The sequence below is a fragment of the Aspergillus oryzae genome, chromosome 7, assembly GCF_000184455.2.
Source record: "Aspergillus oryzae RIB40 DNA, chromosome 7".
NCBI lineage: Eukaryota > Fungi > Ascomycota > Eurotiomycetes > Eurotiales > Aspergillaceae > Aspergillus > Aspergillus oryzae.
The window spans coordinates 2606893-2625514 of NC_036441.1; the positions used below are offsets into that span (position 1 = coordinate 2606893).

Consider the following 18622-nt stretch of genomic DNA (forward strand, 5'->3'; position numbering starts at 1 on the left):
CTTGTTTTTCTGAGAGGCTTTTTAGCCATTCTAAGATGACAACAAAATTGCCGCGACGTGTTTTATTATCAAGGCCATTGCAGATGAAAGCGATTATTGAGTGTCTAAATATATGTTAGTACCGCATGTTCAGAACAGCAGCAGACAAACCGTACCCAGTGACAATCCGCAGTTCTCTGACGGAGCTCCGAAGGGAATGGAGGCAGAATTCGCCGAACACAGAAGAGGCTAGCTGCGAATAAGTTGAATTCGACGTATGCAGCAGTGTTCGTCTCAGCGTGACCATTGCGGCGATTCTGAGGCTTGTAGTACGTGGGAGTCTAGGAATAATATAGGCCAGGATTTTGCAAAGTTCTTCAATGTTAGGACATTCTCTGCTCGACCTTACACCATTTTCACCATCACACACATGGCAGAGTAGGGCACCATTGGGTGCTATGCCAGTCAAATGTTCTACTTCCCCAGCCATAGCACACGGGATTTTGCCGAGTGTGCTAAGAAGATCACATTTCTTTTGCTCATCAAGGCTAACAAAGGCATTCCTGCTACAACGTGAGCTAACCTTTCGAGTGCTATGACTTGCTATGCCAACCTACACAACAGCCGGATACAGGTCACTCAAGCCACCGGGGGATGTGAAACCTATCAATGCAAGTGAAACTGTTATAAGCTGCAGGACTGTATCTTCGGACTCTGACTGTGGGCTGAGTTGAGGTATACAGCGGCGTTTCGACACCTGAATAATCTCATCATCCTGGATAGCTGAGCTCGAGAGTTCATGTTGCTGAAACCGGGAGCCCGATTTCGATACAAAGACTTTGAATGGCTCGACGGAGACGGTTTTTGCGCCATCACATTCTAGACTTATACGGGAGATATTATGGAGAAATCCATGAATCGTAATCTTCTGTACAATAAGCCTAGGTCACACTATGATGGGTCTGTCTAACTGCAACGGGACGATTTACCTGAAGCTGTGTCTCGAGTGTCTGAAAACGACATGGCATCTTGGTAAGACCGCTAAGTGCTGGGAAAATGGTAGTTCTGAGGCAGTGGAAAAGCGCTCTGGTATACTTGATGCGATTAGTGAAGGTGTCCAAAAGCTGGCTTAACTCACTCTGCAAACTCGAGAATTGATAAAGTTTGTCCATTGCAAAAATGTCCTCCAGGATTCGCAGCAAGCCGTACATTAGCTCGATTTCCGATGGTGAGGATACGCCCTGGTCACAACATGATCGAATACATATCACAAACTGCAAACTTGCGCTTATTTTGTTCTCTATGAGATCTGGCTGCGGGCTCTGGAACCAGTGAAAGATGAGGGTCCAGAGACGTTGGTACCCATTCAAAACCCAGGCTACATTCTGTCGAGTAACGGAGTTCTTGCTTGCCACAAAAGGAGGGTTGTCATTTCCTGCTCTGAATGAGTCGAGCAGGCGAAAAGTTAGATTGAAAGCGTGCGATGATGATACGAACTTGAATCTCTTTTCGAAAAGACTGCGAGGTAAGCCGAGTCTGTCTAGATCTACAAGGAGATTTCCTTTTAGGGTCGGTAGAATCATCTTAACTTCCGAATCAGCTCGCAGACTGAGGCTATTGAGATTCTCGAGAGAAAGCAGGACCTCTGAGGTTCGTTAGCCCAACATCCTTACCGACGGTCACTAACGTACCCGTTGTGCACGCTCGTAGAAGTCCGGCAGTAGAATGACAAGAGGGCCACAATCTAGAGTGCCTATTCTGAGCGCGGACTATGCTCGTAAGGATACTCCCAGCTTTCGAACTGATGACTTCATTGTTCCAAATACCGAGCAATTGGAGTAACCGTACGACCAACCAGGCGTACAGCGGCGCATACGTACTTTCCCCCAAAACAGCTGGATCAGGATATTCCGTTAGGGTTTGAGGTGCCTTATCAATCGATACCAATACAATATCCAGACAATCCAAGACTTGGCCTTGAGAGTCAGGGTTTGGATCCTTGATGCACGGTTCCAAGCCTGCTTTCAAAACGATGCATATCAATTTGCTGATATCGGTAACTTTGTCATTGAAACGGAGTTGGTTATGTTTCCCTCCTGCAAGTTCTTGACGGAGTAGGGAGAATGTCTCTTTGCTCAGGCTATGTGTCTGATTCCCTTGGGAAGGGAGGCGCGGTGCTAACTGTGCTGCCAAGGTAGTTGGGGGTTGCCAGCTGCCATTCCCTGGAGCTGAATATCGAGACGTCTCGATATCATCAGTCGCCATCTGGGGCACGCCTAATCATCTTTTTAGATTGATGGAGAACCCCGAGTTAATATTGAACTTTGACGCTGATGAAGGATGGATCTCTACCTGCTTGTGGGTGTTGACCCGATATCTGAGCTGAAACTTACGATATATGTATTTTATACGTAATACACGTATTGCAAAATTTCCTGACAGCCTTGGAATGGAACCTCACAAACTTCTACAGAGTATGCACTTACGTCTCCTTCTATATACTGATTTACCTTTATCTTCTTGAAAGCAACTTCGAGTGCACTAAGCCACAACGTTTCTCAATGCAATCCTAGAAGTAGGTTAGAGTTACATCCACGACAACGTCAAGCATACATTTATTGATATTTGGTATATGTTCGCTCCTCGGGAGACTGACGTTATCTATCAGGGAGCGGCCCTGTACAATAAATATCAAATTAGCGCATTTATTATTCCCGTTACCTGGAGCAGAAACTGTGGACCCAGGGACTCGTGAGCTGGGATCTCAGGTACTCACGAAAACTCAGCTTCATTGAGCTCGACAGCGGATAATAGTCTGCCGGCTATGGAGGAAGACTCGAGACACGCTTACTTCATGAAGCAAGCTTTGTTGATGGTAATGCCGGCCCCGGCTTTGTACATAATACTAAGCAAGTCAAGCGGGGCTCACATTCTTTAGGGAGAAAAAGCTCTTGAGACAGGTGAAACTCCGGTTGGATGTGTCTTAGTGTATGACAACCAAATAGTCAGTTCTGGAATGAACGACACAAACAGGTCGATGAATGTATGTTGCCCAACTGTCATGAAAGTACATTCGTGCGAGGAAGCAGATTTGAGTGTGCACTGTACTAGCAAAGCGAACCTCGCCTTTATTTTCCAACCATAGGGAGACGGGCCTTTCAACATTATTGTGAAAGTCAAATGTAGAACTGAGTGTCCTGACTTATCTCATCAGGGTACAAGACATGCAGAGTTTATTGCTCTCGAGCGGATGCTCAGGAATTATCCCAAGTCCTTACTTCGTTCAACAAAACTCTATGTCACGGTCGAACCATGCGTTATGTGTGCTTCTGCTTTGAGACAGTACCGAATACAGGCTGTGTATTTTGGCTGCAGTAATGAACGTTTTGGAGGCACGGGAAGCATTCTCTCACTACACACCGAGTTCGTCACTCTCCAGTCTTGACTCTACTGAATTCCTAACACACATTAGTTTCTCAATAGACCCACCTTACCCAGTCTATGGTGGGTTGTTCAGTAAAGAAGCCGTAATGCTACTTCGAAGGTTTTATATTCAAGAGAACGAGAAAGGCAAGTGATTGTCTGCGTTGTTAAGAACTCGAGCATTTATTGACTATATGGTAGCACCCAAGCCTCGCCCCAAGAAAAACAGAGAGCTAAATACAAGATTTGAGGATGACGCCTGAGGGCTACAACTTTAAGGCCTTAAGAGGCAACAGGACTCGGAAGGCCATCGAAATCACTATGGGGATGCCACCGGCACTGTGGAAAAACCTATCACTACCATGTGGTTTAGAGGTAAAATGAGAAAGTTCTCGTATGCTTATGTTATCCACATCAAACCTAAAGAATAAATATACCAGATCCCGCAAGTTACGGCTCAACTTGATGATCCATACCAATCATATTTTCACGCAGAACCAGCCTTCGCCAAACGCTCGGCTTCGAGCTCACGCTCAGCTTGCTGATAGTACTTAGCTGTGTCCACGCCATGCTTTATAGAAGTTAGCCCGTGAACAAAAGGAATATGGCAGAACAGGAATGGGAAAGCCCTACCTGATCATGATTTACAATGTTGAACCAGGGAAGAACATGAATGAATAACTCTGAATACCGCGAGTTCCTGGCCGCGACTCCTTGCAGATAAGCAGACACCTTCGAGGTGCCATACAGAGATTCACCTCTCTTGACCTTGTCAACCATTTCTCTTGTATCCATCTCAACTTCCCTCGAATTCTCGGTGAAACCATAGAAGCGATCTGATAGTCATGTAAGCCAATGCTCCCCACCGTAGATGAACGCGGCAATTGACATACTGCAAGATCTTTGGTAGAGCACATGGAGACCTCCAATAAGGCCGATTGCTGTTGCTAGCCGCATCACAGGGGCGAAACCTCCTCTACCAACATGAGATGGGCTCACCCTTTCCATGGCCCAGAATGCTAGTGGCGAAGCGGCAGCTGCTCCGCCAGCAATAGCATAATCAGAAGGTCTCGCATATCCAAAAACTCGTCGCAGGTGCCTGGAAGCAGTGAGCACTTGTTAATTATTCTATGATTTCAGCAATCCTACGGGTCGGAATCAATCAACTGCAAACCATAGTTAGCAATCGTTCATTCATCCTACATTGGGGGAGCTCTCGCACCGGATAGTCGGAATTAGCCCGTTTTGGAGGGGCAAGAACCGTCTTGAAATCAGTGGCCATTGTGACCAAGTCGAATGTGAAGCAAGCCTGTAGTGGTCGTACTGTTAAAGACGGCTTTGGTTACGACGGAGGTGAACTCGGAGAGCACAAGTTGTGCCAAGAATGGGGCTTTTCCGCTTTTAGACTAGTGATACTGCTTTGGCTTACTAAGGAAAAGCATTGATAACTTGGGACAAATCATCGGTCAGTCCGTGTCACCAATTAGCATAGCTGATTACTACTCTACTTCGAAACTTCGAAGCCTTGGGTGTACGTAGTTGAGGTGGGCTGGACCTACGGAGTACTGCTATAATATTCCATTATCTAGGATTAGGGTCATAGTAAAACCCAAATAGCGTAAGGCTATACACATTTGAACTCCCAGCTATTGCCCGTATAATGTAAAGTTATGTATGTCTAGGTATACCTAAGATCCACCAGGGTGTTATTTTCAGTACCTTTGTACCGTTACATACAGTATTGTTCACATGGCTAATTAAGTGCGTACATACGCCGTTGAACAGCCTGGCCATTGAACGCGTCTCGATGCCCACGCGCGTGGGAATGCATCACGGCATGCTAATACCTCTTCGACTGAAGAAAAAAAATTGTTTCCGCTAAACTTATACAATGGAACAAGACAGTCATTTGGATATACAACAAGGCTTGCAGTCGCAAACTGCGAACGATCTCTTTGACTACGATGTCGGCTTGGATGAGTTATTACAGCGCGCGCCAACCGCGTCAAGTATAAATGCACCCACAGGCGATTCTGGGTTAGGTCTTGGGCTTGATGAGGAAGTCAAGGTTGCTAGAAAACGACAGCCAGTCGCTAAACTAGACGAAACACGGTGAGTTGGGCCACTCAGTCAAAAATGGCAACTAGAAGTGATCTAACTGCACTCCACTATAAGGTTACTGTCCCAAGCTGGGATACCTAGGTTACGTCGCACGGCCAAACAGAAGTTGAAGTTCAAAGGAAAGGGTCATGAGGTTTGATACATATCGGCTCTTGCTATCATATTTGCACGAGCTAATCTTCTTACTACTAGTTTTCTGACGTGGCCCGCTTATTACAGTTCTATCAATTGTGGCTTGATGATCTCTTCCCTCGTGCAAAGTTCGCTGATGGTCTAACTATCATCGAAAAACTCGGCCATCATAAACGCCTACAGGTTATGCGCAGAGAATGGATAGAAGAGGAGAAGCCAAGAGCCCGGATGGATGACACAGGACAAGATTTACAAGCAGACGGGTCGAGCTTGCCGGTTGCGGTAACTACTAAAAGTCATCATGCTGTCGATGCGCACGTATTTTCATCTCATAGCGTTGGGCATGGCAAAATCGATAAGGAACTATCGACCGAGCAATCAGATGTCCCTGCTCAGGGGTTATTCATGCCTCATGATAGCAACAACCACCGTGCGATCACACGAGACGTTCCTGAAGACGGTGACGAATTAGAAATCCTTTTGAGGGAGCAGCAGTGCGATGAAGCTACAGCTAAGAGTCTCTCGACCTTTACTGATTTGGACGCCGACCTTGATGGAATGGAGGCCATGGAAGAATTCAACATCTTAACTCCGACATGAGCTGCACCGTTCTTTAATCGTCAAGCGACAAAACTGCACAACAGGGTCCTAGCGATATTGAATCTCTATCTAGGAATAGCGCTTCGTGTCATGGAGGCCGGTAAATTCATGCGCACATAGGATATGCCACAATTCTTAACGTGCTACAGGTAACTAATAAAAGGAGAATATAAAGAATCTGAGATTTGACAGTAGTAAAGAGTTGCTTATTAGACACGACTTGAAAAGAGAGCACCGAAGAGTTTGGCTGGGGATGCGGGGAAGAGACGGTGATATAGAGCAAAGGGGTTGGTTACGCAAGACGCCATAGCTTCCCGATATCACTACATGCTGTGTGTATGACTCAATGGGTAGACGTTTAGCACCTCTCGGGGGTTATGGGCACAATCGACTATCTCACAGGGCCACTGGCTCAGTGAATACTGAAAACTGTCCACCTGCGCCGGCCCAGTTGAGCTTTTTTCCACGAACAGCAGTGTTTTCGACAATTGTTGCCACCTCAATATCATCCGAAGTGCCTTGGCCTGTCTGATAGGTGGCGGAGAAGCCCCAAGACCAAGGACGGCCATCAGTATCAATAGCGATCGAATGATCCGATCCAGCTGCGACAGTGCTTGCTTTAATTCCTGGAACAGGGGTAGGTTCGATCAAGATCCGGGGTCGCCCACGTTCATCTTTGATAACGGCTTCCTCAGGAAGTGTATCGACTTTCAAACCTGTCTGGAAACCATCTAACCGACCCCATACGAGGCATTGCTCGCCATCAGCAACAGCAATCGAGTGATGAGCACCACCACAAACTTGACTAATATTTTTCCCTGACAATGAGTCAACAATAGTAGGATGAACAATAGCAGCCTCGTCACCACCAGCACCCGCCTGAATACCCGTCTCTCCAAAACTATTCAGGCCCCAAGCATAAACCTTCCCGGATTGATGGACAGCAAATGAATGGAACGCGCCACTCCCGACATGTATAATGTTCTTGGGCAGGCCAAATTCACGTGGCTGAAGGCCGTTCAATCGATTTCGCTCGATAATGCGACGTCCTAACTGGTTCTGTTGACCGGACCCCCAGGAGAAGACAGCACCCCTCTCATCCAAGGCGAGGGCATGGTTATCGCCGCATACCAGATGCTTTATCTTCTTCAGCGAGGGAATTAAAGTTGGAGTCGGTTGGACTGTATGAGTACTATCGAATCCCAAGATACCATCGTTACTCTAAGCTCCAAGTCAGTTAAGGTCTACAAAAATGAGCAAATAACTTACTCTGAACGTGCCCCAGCCGTATACTTGGCCGTCTTCTGTGAGGGCGAAACTCGAGCTATCCCCGGCAGCAACTTCAACGAAAACAGTACTTTCAGGGAAAGTATCAGAGGGAATAGCAGTTGGGGTTGACTCGTATGGGTTGAGAGCCGGATCATCATCTGAGTCTGAGTCGGCATCACTCTTGTTATCTTCAACCTCTTTGTAGCCTCCATCCCACGTAGTATCCCTTCCAAGCGCACCTTGGTCATTCACACCCCAGGTAAGGATCTTGTTATCATGGGTGAGAGCGACGCAATGCATACCACCAACAGCGACCTGCACTACACCAACCTTATCTGCTGACAGGTAAGGATTAAGACGTGGCCGCTTTACATCGACGGCATTCCTTTCCGGTCCAAGGCCAAGTTCACCTGAGCTGCCTTCACCACAAACGTAAACATTAAGTCGAGTCGTCGGGGCATGGTTGATAACCACTTTCGGCTTTTGCTTTGTAACACGAGGTTCGACAACGCGTGCCTTTTTGATTTCGCGAATAGGCTCCTCAACAGCTTCAGCTTTACGTTTGGGGGCTGTTGTGCGCGCAGCTTTAGTAGTCTTTGTGCGCGCATCGCCGCCTTTAGACTTGGATGCGCTAGCTTTCGCAGGCCGTTCCTTTGCTGCAGTTTTTGTGGCAGAAGCCTTATTTGTATTTGTGGTGCTTTTGGATGGCTTCGCAGAAGCTTTGGACGTGCTCTTTTTAGGCGGCATCCTTTGAGTTTAGGTGAGGAAAATGAGTGAATATGTAAGGGGAGAAGAGAATATATAACCAAGGTAATATGTGGCGAAGGAAGAGAGAAATGTCTTAATTGGGGGGAAGGTAAAGTATAGGTACAAAAGTAGAGCCGGCACTAGAGAAAAATAGAAACGCGACAGGACCCTAAGTTTACTCTTGTTGTTGTTATTGTTGCTACTGCTACTTAGGGTAAAAACAGAAAAGAGAAAAATGCCATCTATGCGCTAAACCCGAGTTGTTGTTATTCCGATGATCGGGAATTTCTTGTTTACTCTGAACCACACCACTCATGAGGGATTTGGCTCGGTTCTCATTGCGGTTGACTGTGTGGGTTGACTGCCACTGAAATTCATTAAATTGTACGATGCGGGCAACAGTTCAAAAATTCAAGAAGGTTGTTCCACTTTGACCCCTTTTTCCCATCCTCGATGAACAGATCCCCATATGTTCTTTGGAAGGGCTGTCCAGTGGTTGCTTCTCTTTCCGTTTTACTCGCTTTTTTCCTCTCTCTCTCTCCCCCCCCCCCCCACCCCCCCCCCTTAAAAGGGAAAACTTAAGGAATAATGAAGATATATATATGCATGTGTATATGTGATAAAAGTACTATTGCCATCGAGTAAGCCACTCCTATTCAGCGCTGAGGATAGTTCCCATGCTAGGAATGTACAACTACTACAGATACTGTGCTTACAGTACAATGTTTCCACATTGATGGTCTACTCAGCAAGTCTAACTTCGATCTGGGTTTATGTAATTTTGTAATAATAGACTGACTACTATTACTGGATAAAGTCAAGTGATGGTAGGCAATTGTTTGTATATAATTTTAGGTTCTTCTTTTTTTTTTTCCCCTTTTCTCTAATTGCCCAGCGAATAGAAACGTAGCAAGCATTGTATATTTTCAAGAGAAAAGGGAGAAAAGAGAAAAGAAAAGAAGAGAGAGGGGGAAAAAATCATGATACTTCACTATTAGAACATACTATAATCTTATAGGATACGTATATTAGATTTCTTGAGAAGTGTAAGTCCATCAAAATATTATGATGTAACACGGAGCCACTACACAGTAGATCTTGGCTAGTTTAGAAACCCACCTCATTTAACAAGCTGCACCAGGGAATATCTCTACTTATATTTCGAGTCATTCGTCGCCATTGTGTATCGGCTACCTGGCAGATAGTATTCTCAAGGGTATTGGGCTAAAAAGGTCTTCTTTTCCAGATAGACTGTATGTAGCTGTCGCTCTCAATCCACATAAGCAATGCATGAAGAACACATAAGGTAACCTCCCTAGAAAGTCCCCAACTACTATAGTGTGCCATATCTGATCCCAGTACCAGATTAAAAAGTAGTTTCAGATTAACGACTAAGATAATCTCTATTTCTATACGCTCAGACTCTAACATTTGATACTTGAGTTTCTAGGCAGCGAAGACTTTCGACGAGATCTATATAATCAGTCTCGCAACTATTGGCTAGCTCATGGGTTCTATTCGGTGAACATCTAAACTAATGATTTCCGGTCTTCCTAACAATAAATCCTTTTGTCAGAACGTTGCCTAGCATGCACCTGGCTTAAATATAAATTCGATACCTCAACTAAAACCCCTGCTTCTTTGACCTAACCCAGTTTAACCAATTACCCATCAGGGCCTTTTTTTTTTCGAGCAGGGATCTTGTATCTATTAGTCTGTACCTACATAGACGTGAGCAGTTCCCAGCAAACCACTGAGTAGTCTATATAAGCTTGGGGCGTTGACTCATCCATATATTGGTAGCAAGTTTCATGGAGACTTGGAAAATTGTGCATAGCTCATGAGTTCGTACAAACATAGTTAATCATTAGTATCATAATCATTATCCCATGAGGTTGAAACCTTGCTCCTAACATCTATTACTGTACAAGTGTTCTAAACGACTATAGGTAGCCAGTAGTTGTATTAACACCCGAGGTAAGTCTTTCTTTAGGGTGATCCCATGCAAGCATAGGTCCATAGGTGTCACGACCCTGGGCTGTGAGTATTGGATTCAACAGCTTGGATAGTGGTCACAGCACGGATTCTTCCACACATTATAACATTTTGCCCGAGCGGCACCCATTTCACCTCCCTCGGGTTGAGGGCAGCATTGGGCTTTCCTTGTTCATCACGCTTTGAATCCGGACTTACTGGCACCCCGCCACTGCCCAGATATGTCGGCGCGACAGTTACAATGATAGAGTCAATAAATTCCGTATATTCGGGGTTCAACAGCTCGCTCAACACAGTCCCACCACCTTCAATCATCACACTTTTGACCCCCTCCGACGCCAAGGCGCGTAAAATGGCTTCCCAGCGCAAACGCCAATTTTGATTATACTCCACAATTCGGAGAAAGTCACCTCCGTACCCTTTCAGCATCATCAATTTCTGAGGGTGGATTTGGGCCCCTGGTGATACAACCACCCATGGTGCCTTGCCTTTCCCTTCAACCGCTGTCCGCAGCATTCTGCATTCGGGATGAACGGGCCATCGCCCTGTCGGGTCGATTATGACCGGCCGCGGTTGCCACATTCGCCCAAGACCGCCAAACCCTCCTGCACCTTCCAGCCTACAATTCAAGCCCGGGTTATCAGCCAGCACAGTCCCGACACCTATCAAAATAGCATCATGGCGTGACCTTAGGTAATGCGTCATCAATTTTGCCTCCGGCCCAGAAAGCACTGTCTGCATTCCTGGGAGCAGTGATATTTTGGAATCCATGGATGATGCATATGACAAAGTAACGTGCGGAAACTGACGTCTCTCGTCATATTTTGGGAGATAGGGTTCGAGAAAATCTAAAGGAAACTGAGGGAACAGGAGCGTGTCTGGCGGTAGGGGAGAATCCTGATACGTTTTTGGTGGTGTTGGATTGGTTGGTGCTTTACAGTTACCATCAGTAACCCTTATCCTCACAATGCCATGGCCCTTCTGGTATTCATATCCATCATGGGGTATGAGTTTAACTTCCGGGTTTTGTATTCTCCATTTCGCAGAGACATTGCGGACGTCCGTGACAGTGCAGAATTTCCCCCCTGCTTCGATAAGCTTCTCAGGTTCTTCCTGGAACTTCGTGTATATAGACGAAGGCAAATACCCTTTAATGGCCTCTTTGCGAGCAAATTCCATAAGCCCCGAATTACGCTTTACTTTGTCAATGTAATCAAGGTCATGCGAGTGTATAGGGCTGCTTCCAGGTGTTCTTGCGATAGTCACCGTGGAATAGGCTCCTTCGAAGCGCACAACTTTAATCTGAAAGTTGCAGATACCACCCTCACGTACCCTCTTTTTCCGAGGACGCTTACCCTCTGGTAGAGGTCGAGTCTCGGATGTGCGATGTGTTGGGCGTCGTAGACGACACATATAGTAGTCCGTTGTGCAGTGGCCTTCTTTGCTGGAGTTGGACCTTTGCTTAACCCACACATTATCGATGTATGGCCAGTATGTTTCAAATTCCTCGAGGCTAATCTCGATTGGATCTTTGCACTCAAACATCACTTGTCGTATTCTTGCGAGGTTTGGCGGGTTGTTTATAAGGTTGTAACTAGTTGGAGTGCCCGCATCCTCCGAGGGGCCAGCAGTGGCACAATTGCCATTCGACTCACTTGATCCAGCGTGTCGTAAAGTGGTCTCATTCTCAGCTGCCATAGTTTCATGAAAATTTGAAGCAACGTGGGGCCTTGAGCCATCTCCAGACTCTAGTGAGCTTGTTTGACTGCCGGGATTGTGCGTTGCAGTGTGATGGTGATTGCTCGCCTCCATCGTTTTTTCCGATATTGACTCCAGGGTAGGCGTTGCCAGTACAGTAGTTTCATTTTGTAAGGGATATGCGTCAGATTTGGAGGATAATGAATTTGCGCTCGTGGTTGACACGTCCGAATAGTCATGGCCCATGTCGGGTGCTTAGAAATTGGTCCCTAGTAGTCAAAGACTGTCCTGAGGTGCATGTACAAAACCTCGGTTTGGAGGGTCCCACATCGGTTGGCAATGATTTCAATTCATGATTAATCAATGGTATAGATACATACATCAGTGGTAGGTTTAAGAACTGGAGAAATATAGGTAGGCTCGACGTTTCTTCTTAGTTTGCAATTGCCCCGTTCAGCGATCTTCTATGCTAAACGTTAGGTGTCGGTCTGCATCGCATTGACCTATCCGCCCAAGGAATCCTTGGCGCAACCTCGACGACCCCGGCGCGGAAAAAGTCCGCCTATAAGTTTACCCTCCGAGGTCCATCCGAGTAGATGTCTATATAGCACCAACACTACCTACAATTTGCACACATCATGATTCTGACCAATCCGCACACAGCTCGTACGAGGAACGATAGTAGTAAGTTAGGTAACACCAAGCATACTCTGCATAACAACTACCTAGTGGAAAACATTTAATATGCCCCGATTTCTGCGCCAGCACGGGCAAGCGTCTCGTAGACTCTGGGTGGCAATTTATACTTCACCATGCCAGAAAAGATCATAAGATCTTTGGCCATTACCAGTAACTCATCAGCTAGGCTTTGTCTGATTTCATTTTCGTATGTTCCAGAGCGCAGTCGTTCTCTTTCATGGCCAATACATGTGATGCTCCACATTACCACATGCCCAATGTTGCGAGAGATCATTGTGGGAAATGATGAGAATGCTTGAGCTGCGCTTCGGATATAGGGCACCGAGCCTCTAGCCCGAAGAGGAAGGATATTCAAGGCATTGATGGCCTGCAACAACACTGTTAGAGACAAAAGCCTAGAGGGCAAAGGAAAGAAAGTAGAAAAGAGCAAGAGTCCTTCAATTTGTCATGGATGATGGTACTTACATCCAGAGCTGGAGTCCATTTTCCTGCTTCAACCTCAGCTTTGGCTTCCATCATTTGAAGCAACAAACCACATGCATCACGATTGACTGGGCGGATTCGTTGGTAGTACAGAGCATTCATATTGTAAATACTTATAATGTTTCTTGCCAGAGCCACTGGGTCTTCCACTGCCGTCAAGCTGAGGCTACTGCCAGGTTCCCTAAGAGCCTCTTGCCCAGAGGCTTGGGCATCCTGCTGTTTTGTCCGTGGTTGTAATGGCTGCAGCTTCAAGGAAGGACCCCCCAGTTCGACAGCCACAGAATCAGACAGTGCTCTGTTGATGATATCAATCACACGATCGTAGTCTTCAGCGAGATGGTACAAGAGGACGGCATCCGTGATTAAGCCCTTGTCATCAGCCACAGCTGCCGCTTGCACAGTTATGGTTTTCAAAAACTCCTCTTGATCTACCAACTTGATCAAGCCAATCCGTTGTTCGATTAGCCCCTTGACTCTGGTTCCATCGGAACGTACATCCCCAAGCAACCTGGCGAATTCCCGGGTCTCCAAGATATATTCGCGCAATGCTTCGTGACACACCGAGGCTTGAGACTTTCCTAAGGATCCTGGAAGGTCGGCGTTAAGGCAAAGCAAGGAGAAGTAATCAATTGCTGCCTCCACGAGTCCGGTACGGAATTCCTTTGTGTATTGTATGACGAGATAGCCGAAGTTGATCTGTGGATATTGTTTCACAGTGAATGATACTGCTTCTGTTAGAAAATCCATATGCAGCCAGGGCAGAGAAAAGCGAAGGCCAATGTTACTTACGAATTTCTTCACCTGAAGTGTAAAAATCAGATACGCGCAAAAGGCCATAGTAGGCCAAAGCAATTGCAAAGTGCACAGCGCTGACTGGGGCGTAAGAACCGAGGTAGGAGACAGCTTGTTCAAACATTCCTCCCAGGATTTGTAGGAGGAAAAAAGTTCCATAGCCGCCAGGTCCCTCTTGGCCCTTCCCGAAAACTCGCTGCCCGATTTCAGCAATATCTGTCTGTATATCCTCCAGCCCAAAAACATCTCCTGCAACCTCTTCAACACGATCATCTTCTCTAGCCAAGCTGAACTGCAACCACATCCAGTCTTCAACACTTTGGTTTACACCTTCCAAGCGTCGGCGACTAAGGTCACAGCGTCCGATAATCTTGTAACAAGCCATCCGATAAGGATCGACAGTATTATCAGGAGCATTGCGTGATCGTTGTTGATACTCACCGTTGATTTTTTGCTGTAGGTCCCTTGGTAAACGTCTATTCTGTGCGTAAGTTGTCATATAAGTCACGAATTTATGATCCAATGACCGGAACCCAGGATCTTGGCTAACATATTCTGCAGCCTCAGTAATGAACCCACACCGGAGAAGATAGAATATGAGGATCCAGCAATAATCTTGACCAACCATTTGCAACTCTGTCCCGTCGGGAGCGAGATCCTTCCTCACCGCTCTAAGTCGAATATAGGCGCGAATCTTATTGATCACAGTTGGTATTCCACCAAGCTGCGCTTCTCGAGGGTTTTTAGCAATCACACTTTCAACTTCATTATAGAATAGATTCTCGAGAAACGTCCTGGACCCATCCACAATCCTCTTCCTCAAGCTAATAGCACGGCGCGAGGCCGGTGCTTCTTCCAGATAATCCTCAGAAAATTGGCGTTCCTTCAATGCACCCGGATCTGACGTGTTTACAATGTTTGGAGTTTCTTGGACAATGCTTATCAGCGCATGGTAAGCGTCAAAGAGTTGCCGGGGAACCTTATGCTGTCAGCTGAGAATATAAATTCCAATCAAGTCAACTTACATCGCCTCCGACATGGCTTTCAACTTCGGAGAATTCGTGGAGGATAGGGAAAGTATGTGCTTGGAGTCTAGCGGAGTTTAACAATTGAACCTTATCCGCATAGCGGCCCATCTTTTCCCGTAAGAAATGAAGATCTGAAGACTGAGTCCCGGATGCCTCGCTTCGTTCTATCGGGGCTTCAAAGAATCGACGGCTCGCCGTTCCAGTGCCGGGTACACCAATAACTGATTTCTCCATACCAGAGCGCCCAAAGACACTCCTATGGGTGACGCCTGGGGCGGTGTCGCTTGATGTGGCACCAAGTTGTTGTTTCGACTGTCGCATAGAACGACCGAACGCGCCTCTTCCATCACCGGTATTATCATCCTTCTGTGCCAGACCGAAATGCTGGAAAATTCTCCGCCGTTGCTCTTCCCAATCTAAATCGACCTTTTCCTCCAAGAATATATCGAAATCTCTATGGATACGAGTAAGACTCTCTGCAATCATTGCATGGCGGCCGCGTTGTTGTATATTGCGCAAAAACTTTTGATTGTCGGGGTCAAAACTCTCCTGTTCTTTCGTAGGGCCTGATACCAAGGCTTGGTGGTCTAAAGATCTAAGATCCCGCAAAGTATGTCCTGGTGAAACTCCAGATGCAGCAAGGAGATAGTGACTGTTATGATTCACAATTAGTTATTTTGTAAAGCCATGGAAGGGATACTAAATCTGATGAATATACATACGCTTTACTGTTCTGTATATGTTGTGGACCCTTTGTTCCACCATTACCAAGTTCTCTTGCTTTTCTTCGGATATCATCGAGGCCTAATTGAAGACTAGGTAGCTCTTCGTAATTGCTGCTTCGCCCTATTGTAGAAAGTGGTCGTTTTTTACCACGCTCCAACAAGCTGTTGAAAAACGCTGGCTGCGTGGATTGATTAGGAGGCCGTGAGGATTGGGTTACATTAGCCTGCATCTGGCTCTGCCCAAGATTTGAAGATGGGTTAGACTGTTGCTGGGGTTGCGGCTGTCCGCTAAAAAGTGATCCAGTTGATTGACCCTGAGTGAATGTATTCCCTACAGAATTCATAGGGCTATTCGTCGTAAAGAGGGCCGATGGCTGTGTGGTGGCTCCCAGTGCACCCCCTCCAAATAATGAATTTGAGCTTGTGGATGCCATTGAGCAATAAAAATAGAGAAAAAGGACCTTTTAGCAATCATAACAGTGTTGGTGTTAGTGAATGAACCCTGTTTCATAAGAAAGTGGGGTAGAATTATACAAAAGCCAGTGGATGGAGGAAAATGCTCACTGTTCTAGTCACACCAGACAATCTTGGACATCGGACTTGGTAGTTCTGTTGTAGGCCTTTGCACTTGATGTTTAGAAACAGCTCTGCCGCGAACTGTATTTCCAAAACCAGCTTATCCCGGAATTTCTATTTCACCGAATGCTCAGTTCTCAAGTCCACAGATGGTGTGTGCCTTAGGCTCACTAAAAAAAGAAAAAGAAAAGCTCTTTCTACAGCAACACAATCCAGGTTTAATTAAGAGCAGAGTAGTACAACACTTCCTATCTTCTTGTCCCTAGACTTCCCTACATTCTCATATTAGTTTCGGCAATGCCCGTATTCCAAAGCAAAACGTTCCGTCGTGCTACAACAGCTTCGTCTTCACTCGGGGAGCGGATCGGCGAGACCTACCGCGCTAGATTGCCCAAGCATCCGTTTCTTCTCTTTGGGTTCCCCTTTGTTATGATAATAGTCGCCGGGTCATTTGCTTTGACCCCTGCTGCTGCCCTGAGATATGAACGGTACGATCGCAAGGTGCAGCAATTAAGCCAAGAGGAAGCAATGAATTTAGGGCTGAGAGGGCCAGATGGGGAAGAGGGAATCAAAAGGAACCCTCGAAGACGGATAATTGGAGATGAGAGGGAAGAGTACTATGTAAGTTGAACTATTCAACCTATCATTATTGAAGGGCACGCCATTAACAAACTTCTGCAGAGGCTCATGGCCAAAGATTTGGACAACTGGGAGCAGAAAAGGGTGCAAAGATTTAAGGGTGAACCTGATGGGAAATTGTGAATTAACCTTGTTGAGTACTATCATACTACATATTCAGCATTCTGATTATCTCGCCTGTTGGCTGTTTCCGCATTTGTTCATCACAAGAGCTCTGCAGCTGATCAGTTTGCTTCTGTTTCTATATAGATACAGTCCCCTCTTTCCTCTCTCCCACTTGCTCTTGTACTTGCCAAACAGCCTTTGTGGGCCTAACTATCATGTACACATAACAACCGTTTCGCATGCACTCATTTGGTGGTTTCCATACATAAAAGTCTGCCGCTTCTTTTATAGCATCTCCGTGTGTCAGCAGCCTCTCTCCGTAGCATTATTTGAAATTGGAAGCCCCCCACCCTATGTACCTACCCAGTAGTTGTAAGAGGTGACAACTAAAACATCATAAAAGTGAACCTAATGGGTTGAATTGCCTTGACACTTTATTTTGTCCCCCTCGTCTTCCCCACCCCTAAAGCCAAGAAATAAAGATGACACTCATTTATAATATTCATCACTATTATATATACATATGCCCAGACTGCAGAACTATCAGCGTAGATAGGATTGAGTAGGCTGGTATGTCGTTGTCACATCCAAAGAGGACTTGGAAAATAAACAAATTGCAACAACCACAAGCCACACAACTGTGGTAGATTTAACTGCAAAGCGTATATTATTCTAGGTCCCTACGTACTACTATACTTTATAACCAAAAACAAATTATCTTCATTATATGAACTTTTTTTCTTTTCTTCTTCGGTGATCTTCTCTAAGAAGTTGGACGATTTAAAAATACAACCTTTCTCAACTTCATTTATTATCCGCTGTGTGGTTGGTATGGGATTTGTTAATGTTTGTACTGCGGCAGCCTGAGCAACTGAGTATGCCACCGTACTCCGGAGTATGTACAATGATGACCAGTAAAATTTATAATAGGATACTTTCAGCTATATACTGTATAATAACAACATCGTCAGTTATGGCCGACGCGACCTAACTCTTAACTACATCAGAAATATATTAGAAGACAGATATTTGGGAATTAACCCTATGCTCCTCGTATTTTGGTTGCTATGACTAGTCAACTAACGGATGGCCGTGGTGACTGATCCAAGATAAATCATAATAGGGAGCAGATTTAAGAATGAAAACAGTTTATAATGTTGCCACCGCGCTTTCTTCCACCTTCGTCAGGTTCCTTGATGAGAAGATCCAGACCGGCCTCCTGCCTCATGAGTTTTGGCTTTTCTGCACAATTTCGCCGCTTCGCGGCCCTCTTTCTACCCACCATCTACGTCATACCCAGAGAACGTCTTAGTTCCTTCAGTTTTCTTCACCACTCATTCGCCCTACCTGAAATTTCTCGCTTATTGACCCGTTTCCCCTTCGTGCTCAATGATGGTAATGGACCAGTGATTGGCACTGTGTATCAGCCAAACCCCCTCCTTTCCCCCACTTTTTATTTCTAGGACGTCGATTGGCTCAGGAACTCCGTCTGGAGCTGAGCGTGCGATCATTTTTTTGGGCCCCCTTATGTGAGATGCGAGCCACAACCGCCGCTGTGGCCAGAACTTCATCCACCTTCAGTACCCAATTTTGTCGCCTTGTATTCGAGGT

The 18622-nt window shown here is 45.9% G+C and overlaps 6 protein-coding genes across 6 annotated transcripts; 2 read left to right on the forward strand and 4 right to left on the reverse strand.

Annotated features, from left to right (window-relative positions):
• Positions 1 to 3040: 3040 nt before the first annotated feature.
• On the forward strand, positions 3041 to 3665 carry AO090206000009 (nucleoside deaminase; the record flags this gene model as incomplete). Its single annotated transcript, XM_023233189.1, has 4 exons — positions 3041 to 3076; positions 3194 to 3402; positions 3452 to 3553; positions 3575 to 3665. 4 exons carry the CDS (start codon positions 3041 to 3043, stop codon positions 3663 to 3665), a joined length of 438 nt encoding a protein of 145 aa, XP_023093718.1.
• Positions 3666 to 3889: 224 nt separating this feature from the next.
• On the reverse strand, positions 3890 to 4684 carry AO090206000010 (putative NADH-ubiquinone oxidoreductase 21 kDa subunit; the record flags this gene model as incomplete). Its single annotated transcript, XM_001826469.3, has 5 exons — positions 3890 to 3973; positions 4036 to 4238; positions 4296 to 4501; positions 4552 to 4568; positions 4625 to 4684. The coding sequence occupies 5 exons, from the start codon at positions 4682 to 4684 to the stop codon at positions 3890 to 3892; spliced, it is 570 nt and encodes a 189-aa protein (XP_001826521.1).
• A 1967-nt stretch (positions 4685 to 6651) lies between these two features.
• AO090206000012 (uncharacterized protein) lies at positions 6652 to 8271 on the reverse strand (the record flags this gene model as incomplete). Its single annotated transcript, XM_001826470.3, has 2 exons — positions 6652 to 7476; positions 7525 to 8271. The coding sequence occupies 2 exons, from the start codon at positions 8269 to 8271 to the stop codon at positions 6652 to 6654; spliced, it is 1572 nt and encodes a 523-aa protein (XP_001826522.1).
• A 2025-nt stretch (positions 8272 to 10296) lies between these two features.
• AO090206000013 (RibD family protein) lies at positions 10297 to 11964 on the reverse strand (the record flags this gene model as incomplete). The annotated part of the gene is made up of 2 exons (XM_023233190.1): positions 10297 to 11114; positions 11922 to 11964. 2 exons carry the CDS (start codon positions 11962 to 11964, stop codon positions 10297 to 10299), a joined length of 861 nt encoding a protein of 286 aa, XP_023093719.1.
• A 739-nt stretch (positions 11965 to 12703) lies between these two features.
• Positions 12704 to 16125, reverse strand: nic96 (linker nucleoporin NIC96; the record flags this gene model as incomplete). The annotated part of the gene is made up of 6 exons (XM_023233191.1): positions 12704 to 13030; positions 13129 to 13871; positions 13936 to 14821; positions 14964 to 15097; positions 15203 to 15618; positions 15689 to 16125. 6 exons carry the CDS (start codon positions 16123 to 16125, stop codon positions 12704 to 12706), a joined length of 2943 nt encoding a protein of 980 aa, XP_023093720.1.
• Positions 16126 to 16564: 439 nt separating this feature from the next.
• AO090206000015 (cytochrome c oxidase assembly protein COX16) lies at positions 16565 to 17029 on the forward strand (the record flags this gene model as incomplete). Its single annotated transcript, XM_001826473.3, has 2 exons — positions 16565 to 16888; positions 16949 to 17029. The coding sequence occupies 2 exons, from the start codon at positions 16565 to 16567 to the stop codon at positions 17027 to 17029; spliced, it is 405 nt and encodes a 134-aa protein (XP_001826525.1).
• Positions 17030 to 18622: the final 1593 nt, after the last annotated feature.